This window comes from Leucopleurus acutus, assembly GCF_964270905.1.
Source record: "Leucopleurus acutus genome assembly, chromosome: 11".
Taxonomy (NCBI): domain Eukaryota; kingdom Metazoa; phylum Chordata; class Mammalia; order Artiodactyla; family Delphinidae; genus Leucopleurus; species Leucopleurus acutus.
In genome coordinates, this window is record NC_139152.1 from 86131281 (window position 1) to 86139887 (window position 8607).

At 34.8% G+C, this 8607-nt stretch overlaps 1 protein-coding gene across 2 annotated transcripts in view; it reads left to right on the forward strand.

The window, feature by feature from the left end:
• Positions 1 to 8607, forward strand: part of HCFC2 (host cell factor C2) — a 46936-nt gene extending 38329 nt beyond the window's left edge. Inside the window, exons 15-16 of one of the 2 annotated variants that reach the window (XM_082849881.1) lie at positions 269 to 554; positions 7680 to 8607. In XM_082849881.1, the coding sequence (XP_082706007.1) occupies positions 269 to 554; positions 7680 to 7738 (345 nt within the window). In that variant the 3' untranslated portion in view covers positions 7739 to 8607. Of the gene's footprint in view, positions 1 to 268; positions 6679 to 7679 lie in introns of those variants that run through there. The other variant, XM_082849880.1, reaches the window with a different exon arrangement.

Below are 8607 nucleotides of genomic sequence, written 5' to 3' on the forward strand. Positions count from 1 at the left end.
CTTTCAGATAAGAAAAATCCCTTTCTTGGGGTAGTACAGGCAGACTTTTAAGCCTAGTTATGTTTTTTAAAAGGACATGAATTAAACACTATAGATCGAATTAAGTTTGGTTTTTAAAAATCAACAATAAAAGTTCTAACATCTAATGCAGTTACTTTAGTGAAAAACGTCTTGTGTTCTAAAGATAGACTCAACATAATAAGTGATATTAGAGAAAACTTCAGAACTTTTACCTGTTTTTGTTTTTGTTTTTCCCCCACTCTTCAAGAATGTTGAGGGTATCCATCTTTCCTGGGAGCCTCCAACTTCACCTTCTGGAAATATTTTGGAATATTCAGCCTACTTGGCTATCCGCACAGCACAAATACAAGATAATCCAAGTCAGCTTGTGTTTATGAGGATTTATTGTGGTCTAAAGACATCATGTATAGTAACTGCTGGGCAACTTGCAAATGCACATATTGATTATACATCCAGGCCTGCCATTGTGTTCAGAATATCGGCAAAGAATGAAAAGGGATATGGACCAGCTACACAAGTTCGATGGCTTCAAGGTAACAATAAAAAAGCACCTTTAAATTGATTTTTTTTAAACTGAAGGTATTGTGATGATTATTTATTAGTAACTGGTTTTGAAGATTTGTCATTTAAAAGAGTATTCTCTGACTGTATTTCTAGCAGTTATGAATTTGAGTTTGTAAGTTGTTCTTAAAATGTATTTGCTCAATTCTAGATCCAAATAAAAGTAGAAAAGAAGCAAAGCCTCTCTGAAAACTAGTATATGAATTCTTCCTTAAAGTTACAGCTCTTTTATAAAGGAAAATAGTAAAATTAAGATAAAAGCTAGAAGGCTTTATTACTCCAATATCTTTTATAAAGGCCATGTAACTCAGTCATCCTAGAGTTATTGAGATGATTCTAGTAACTGGCTGTTGTACACTGTGCTGTCTTATATAGTAAATGTTCTCTACATTGTAAAAGGCCCTGTCTTTGAGTATTCCCTCTAACTTTATTCTATATGAGCAGTGGTCCTCTAACAGCTATCTTCTACTGGATAATATTTGTAATACTGATTTTAGTAGCCATTTGATTCATTTCTTTATCTACAGTTAGCACAGAGCTTAAGAAATTAAAAAAAGAAAGGCAAGTTCAGAAATCTGCTTTTGAATTTTCATCATTTTCCAAGAATCATGGCAACATACCAAAAGGATAATGGATTTTCTTGATTCATACCAGGTTGATATATTGGAATATATTTTTGGCCAAAGCACTTAACTTATCTGGCCCTCAATTTCCTGATTAATAGATGAGGGAGTTAAAAGAGTTTACCTTTAAGGTCCCTTTCAGCAGTAAAATTCTGTATGTTCATCAGTAGTAAAGTATATCCCTAAACATTTTAACATCTGTCTCAATGGATCTAATTTTACTTTTGCTGAAATTAAAATGTTCATAGTTTAAAATTCAAAGTTAAAGTATGTCCTTCTTATTGAAGAAAGAAAGAAGCACCTTAACTGGACATGAGTTTTGAAATAGTGTTTTAAACATTTGTAAGATTTTTGTAAATGCTCTAAATGTTTTATTTTTGCATTGTTTTTACCTTGAAATTGTATAAACTTTTTTACAACTGAAATATAAGCATTAGACAGCTTACTCAGGTTCCATTACAACCTTAAAGATGCATATAGGCATTATGGATACTCTGCTACAGGTAACTTGTTTTAAACCTTTTAGACGTTTCATGGTTCCACTGCCTATTCGAATCTGGAATGAATATACAGAGCAATAATTGCAGAAAAGATATTTCAGACTAAGAGCTGCAGTAACTGCAGGGGCACAGGTCTGTCATTTTATACCATGTAACCTTATGCCAGTTTAGGTTGACTGAGTAGCTATGTCCTCAAACTTCATGTATAATACTCCAAGCAAAGATGGATTTAATTGTGCAGAATTGATATATATGTATGTTCCAGTTACTAATTTAAAAGTGTATAGAATATTTTAATATATAATTTTTGTAAAGAACTGGGATTTTTATACTACAGTATTTGTAATTAATGTGTCTCACTAATTTTCTCTTGAAGAAAATATGCAAACTGTTAGACACGTAATGAGTGATTTCCAAACTCTAAAGGTAAAATAAATGCACTACTGTGGTGTTGTTAGAATACCTTTTTTGTGGCTATATGAATCCTTAATCTTTAAATGTGTACTTTACAAACAGTGTTTACAAGGAGCTTCTCTGGTTTGTTATCCCAGCACCTCCCTTGGTGAGAGCTTCATTCTGCATTTGTTTAACTCATATGCTTTGCTTTTGGCATATGCTTGCTTTTTGCACTAGTAGAATTTTAACTTACCTCATTATTATGTTTGTAATCATTTGTGTAGCTTCCATAATATGTCTGATATAGGCTAAAGAAGTACTTAACCAAAGTTAAAATAAATGGTAAGCAATTTTGCACATATTAAATGCTAGGGTTTGTTGTGTATATGTGTGCGTTTAGTTATAAAAAGAATAACTATGGAAAGTTATAGTAAGTATGTGTTTCAAGCCCAATCATTTTAATGATCTGTTTGCTTTATTAGGAAAAGGTCTGGCTTTTAACCCTTTATTCTCTGCATTAATTAACAATTTGCATCTTGAAGCACTTCTCTTAATGACAAGGAATAAGTTGACTTTAAGCAAAGAATAGAATATTTGTTTGAGTGTGTACATTTATACCTACTTAGTATTTTGTTTAGTTTACTTTGTTTAAATATCTCTTCTAGACTAGGAGGTGAATATGAACCTGTGGTTCTAAAATATGTCTTATTTTCTAGAGAGAAAGGCAGTCTTTCTATACCAAGGGATTTGTTAAAATAACATGTTTTTACTTTGAGAATCAGCCCAGTTTCTTACCATTTTTTCACATTTGTACATTAAGTAGTAATCACATTTATCGCTGATAAATGATTGGTGACTGAAAGACGCCATTAGGAAATATCTGTGGCTTTCACATTAATAGCTAATAAGAGATCATTGAGCTATGTGTTTATGAATAGAATGGATTGGGATAAATAACAAGAGAAGTGCATTTAGCTTCTTATGATTTGCACATTTTCTACGTGAAGATCCCTTTGTGTAGCAGTGGGTTATAACATGCAGGTATCTTTCATAAAAGGATTTACCCTGAGTTAAATTACTTTCTTTACTCCTCCCAGCTGGATAAGCAATTCAGATGTACAAGCCTTTGTGCCATAGTCCTCTTCCTGGACTCTGCAGATTTGGTTCACATAGGTAGTAAAAAGATTTTGCTGTTGCATGCTCTTAGAATTATGTTTTCTAAAATATTGTATTGGCTTCATTTTAGTTTAGTAAACTGTTTGGCAACTTAACTAGAAATAGGGTATTATAAACTCACTTTTATCTGCATTAAAAAAAAAAACAGAAATAATCCAATTGCATGTATGAGGGCCCCCTGCCCTATAACCCAACTGCATACATATAATCATCTGTAAGAAGGTGAAACTGTTGATCCATTATTTCAAAGAGTTGTAGACTAGCAAAGATTTGTTCCAGTTAGATATATGGTCTACTATAACTGGAGATATTTTTATTTTTAAAAATTGCAGCACTTGTAGCATAAAAATAACTTGTAACATTGGATATGAAGAGATTATTAGTATTTAAAATTACTGTAGTCATCTGATCATAAATGAAATAGGTTACAAAATAGACTTGGTCCTTGACCATTTAAGGTATAACTGACAGTTATGTTTTCCAAGACTAATTTTAGGCAGTTTTATATATTGTGTACCAATGACATGTAAAATAAAGCACCTTTTCTACTCTAAGCAATTACAGGTGTTATTTATTTTGAACTACATGGAAGAAAAATTAGTGGTGGCAGAGTAAATCTGTAGAAATGCTGATGTTGTATCATTCACTTAAAATGATACAGGCAGGCTCATAAAGAATGAACTTTGTCTAAAAACTTGTTTATTTAGTGGATTGTGTTTGGGAGTCATTTTCTGATAGAAATGTAGAGCCTATCTAACCTTCATTGTAACTAAACTAGTATGCTTGAAAGTAAAAAGGCAGATGGCTCCAAGAAACAGACTAAAGTTGTTGTCACCTTTTTTTGGTCTTCTTTACTCTTAATTTTTTTTTTCTTTATGCTTTTCATTTTAATTCATAGCAGCCAGTCTTCTGTCCTGCTACTCCATCAAAATGGCTCTAGCAGAGGTCAGGGATAACGTCTCATTTCCCAAATCCATTGAATTCTTTCATTGTACTTAATCTTGTCATTTGAAACTTAAACCACTCCCTTGACACTTTCACGTTTTTTTAGTTTCTGTCAGACTGTGCTCTCTGTCTTTTTATGCACCTCCTTTCGTCTGCAGTCCCCTTTTCCACTCCCACCTGTCTCCATTCGTATTTTCAAGATTTAGGTAAAGGTCTCCAACCTGCTGAAGCCTTTCCTGACATACTTCATTTCTAGGTAGATTTGATCCCTTTTTCTTATGCCCCCACTGTCCTTTGTTCAATCTTCTGTCATAGCAGCCTAAAAGCTCTTGCGCCCTTACTCGTTAGTGTTGTTATTCCTCTCCCTCTGCCAGATGGTCAGAGACTGGGTCTTTATCTCTCTTCCATATCAGCCATTTAGCTGCTACTTAAATATTTTAACAAATGACTAAATAAAATTGCACCTTTACATCTCTCTCCATACTCTCACTCCCCTTCTCAAATTGGGTCAAAGTGAGAGGGAGGCTTTGAAAGGGAAAGAGATTTTAGCAGATTTAATAAGCCTCTGGAGGAAATACAAGCTTCACCTTTGTCTTACCCTACCCTGCTGTTACTTAGGTTCCTAAGAGAAGTTCTGGGATAAGTAAGAGATATGTCACATATTTATTAGGCTAAAAGGGATTTAATATGGGTGTGTATAGATCTCAAGAGGAATTCTTTGATCTAAAAAGATCTGAGAATTTAGTGAGACTGGTGGGCATTGCTGGATAATGATTTTTAACATTGGATGATCAGGAAAATGAGCTAAAAATATTTCCAAAGTCAGTCTCTCTGATTTCCATATAGGAAAGCCATGGACAATTGTCTAACTTTAGAAGAAGCTACCTACATATTTAATATGTAAGCACAGGGAGCTGCTGGAGGACACAGAGCACCAGCATTAGAACCTCACTGGAGTCTGTCAGGTCACTGTTGTCACCTCTAAGCTTACAGGACAAAGGATTCTTACACTACTGGAAAACAAGATGACATTGGCACACCTTCTTTCCAAGTTTCCCAGTTATAGTTGGGAGTCCTTATACTTATATATTTCTGTAACTCAGAAAAAGACTTTTTAAAAATCATGCCTGGAAAAACATGAACTACAACATTCTGGGGAGAGACAATTCTATAAACCGAATGATGAAGGAAAAAGCTATACCAGCCTCCTTATTCAAAATAGATCTCTATATCTTCTATTTCTATAACTATATAAGGTAGCATCTAGTGTTTGTTTTTGAGCATAGAGTAACTTTGTCCGCTAGTAAGTCATGGTCCAAGAAATGTCCACCTCTGACCAAGAGGATTATCCATTCCTCCTCTGAAAAGATAGACTGGAAGTTCCCTACAAGCTTGAGAAAAGCTCCCTCCCTATTTCTCTGTTTCTCATTGGAGAAGGAGGACAAAGCTACAGGTATAATAATTACATCCGATTTAACAAAGTTGTGGGTGTGCCACTAAAGGCAGCGTAGCATGTAAGAGAGGGGGCAGGGCTCTGGAGGTCCAGCCAACTGCTTGATCCGAAATCATCCTGCTGCCAGTTGCAGTTTAGCACCTCCTGGTGGCATTGTCCATTCCAGCTTACATATGGATAAGATTTTGGGTCTTTTGTAACACGCAGCCTAGGATTTTTAAAATAGTACAACGATGTCTGGAATTTTCTGAATGTTTGGAACCTAGTTGAAGAGATTGGACCTGCAGGATACACTGTCTGCTCTCCATTTCCTGAGAATGTATTGCCAGCCATTTGCTGCCGGCCTCGTCTGCCTCTTGCACCACCTCCCTAACCCAAGATAGTAACTTCAGCCTGCCTTGTTGGGTACGAGGGGTGGATCCAATGTTTCAAGATCTTTTTTTTCAAATTTCTAAATTGTATACCAAAATGTATAGCTAATCCCCTGAATCAGGTGAAAATGTACCTTAACTGTGCCTTGTTTAATTTGCAAAATGGCACTGCTGGTGAAGACCCTGGCAAAGATATGATTGCAAAATTGTTATGACACTTGTGACCAACCTGGGCACATGTTATCGACCAATGTGGAGAAAGAGTCAGTAGCCACCAAGCACTTCCTGTATTTTTGGATTGCTTAACACGTAGATGCACTATTAGGAGAATGTGCCAAAGGGAATTTGTACTTTTGAAAGTCAACAGAATTCAGTAAAGAGGCAGTGTCTCAGTTTATTTTGTGATTTGTATCACCTATCATTTCATTCTCTGCTTTATACAAATAATTATATACCCAATGAACAACATAACCAACTAACCAGAATCATGCCAGTGGCTGAACCAACTTGGCAGAGCAGTGCTATAATACTGCCATCTCGTTAGATCCTAGCTCTCTGGGAACCTAGTTAACGTCTGTGAAGAACAGCCCATATTCATTCCTTTTTTCATATTACTATGTACTTCTTCCCCACCAGTTACAATAATTGCCTGATATGCAATGCAGAACAGTGGCTGAAATAATCGGATGTTCCCTCTCTTTGTTGATGAAGTTATATCCCGTAACCTTATATCCTTTTTCTTTTACGATGTTTGTTGAGAATAAATAAAATGATCCCACATGTGCTCAATCTTCAGCTTAAGAACTAGAATACCCTCAGATGTGTAGAATTACCCCACTCTGTCTTCCCTCCCCACATACCACATGAGGTAAACATTATTCTGGATTTTTGGGTAAAATTCCCATGTTTTTATTTATGGCCCTGCCATCTATATTATGTATCCCTAATAATATATTATTTAGATTTACCTGTTTTTGAACTTTTATGTAAATGGTATCATGCTGTATGTATTCTTCTGTGACTTTTTTCTGACACTGTTTTTGAGATTCTTATCCATGTTTATGCATGTAAGTGTATTTCATCTGTTTTTCACTACTGTATAGTATTCCATTATATGACTATACCACAATTTATCTATTCCTCTGTCCATGGAGATGTGGATTGTTTTCAGTTTTTGGCTATTCTGAATGATGCTGCTAGTGAGCATTCTGCCAGTTACAATGTAAGCTCCGTGTGGGCAGGGATTTTGTCCTTTTTGTGTGATTTTGTCTGTTTAACACATTCACAATGTCTAGAACAATGCTGGTACATGGTAGATGCTTAATAAATATTTGAGGAATGAGTGAATTCTTGTACATGTCTCCTGGTGCACACGTGCAAGAGTTCTCTAGGGCAGTTGTTTTCAAAGTATGGTCGAGGGACTCGTGAGGTCCCTGAGACCCCTTCAGGGGAGTCTGTGAGGGCAAAAGCGTTTTCATAAGAATACTAAGACATTATTTGTCCTCTTCACTCTCATTTTTCACTTTTAAATGTTTTCCAGATATATGATGACATCATCACTCTGACAGCTTATCAAGTGTGTACCTATATATTTTTGTTTTGAAAATGCCTGTTTTAATTTCTAATATGGTAAATTTTGATAACTATAACCCACATGAACAACAGCTCTTTGAGGTCCTCAATAATTTTTAAGGATGTAAAGAGGTTCTGGACCAAAAATTTGAGAACTGATGCTCTAAGAAGCAGGTTTTACTTAGTCATACTGAACTGTTTTCTACAGCATTTGTACCAGTTAAGCTCCCACTGGCAGTGGTTGAGTGTCATTGCAAACACTTATATCTTAGCAAACTCTTAATCTTGACTATCTTTTATATTTGCCAATTGGATAGCAATTGTATAGTATCTTACTGTGGGTTTAATTTGCTTTTCCCTGATTACTAATGAAACTGAGTGTTTTTTCGTACATGAATGTGTTTCCTCTTCTGTGAAATACCTATTCATGTCTTTTTTGCCCATTTTTCTATTGGGTGTGTGTCTTTTTTTTCAGTGATTCATATGATTTCTTTATATATTCTGGATGCCAGTCCTTTGTCAGTTAAACATGTTGTATGTATTTTCTCCCAGTTTGTGTATTATCTTTTGTGATTGTATTGAATTTATTGATTAGCTTGGAGAAAATTGATATCTTTTCAATAATGAGTCTTCCCATCCAAAAACATTGTGTATTTATCCATTTGGTTTTCTTTTAATATCTGTCAATAAACTTTAACAATTTTTCTCCATAAAGGCCTTCATGTCTTATATTAGTTTTCTTTCTGGGAGTTTTATATATTTTTTAATGCTGTGGTAAATTTCTTAAAATTACACTTTCTATTCTAAGTGGATGTTGCTGATTATAGATATATTGCTGCTATGTGTTGATTTTGGATCCAGCAACCATGCTAAATTTTTATTAGTTCTAATAATGTATCTAGATGTCTTTCTGAGTTTTTTATGTAATCGCATCATCTGAAATGGTGGCAGTTTTCTTCCTTTCTGGTCCTTCTACCTTTTAAAAAATT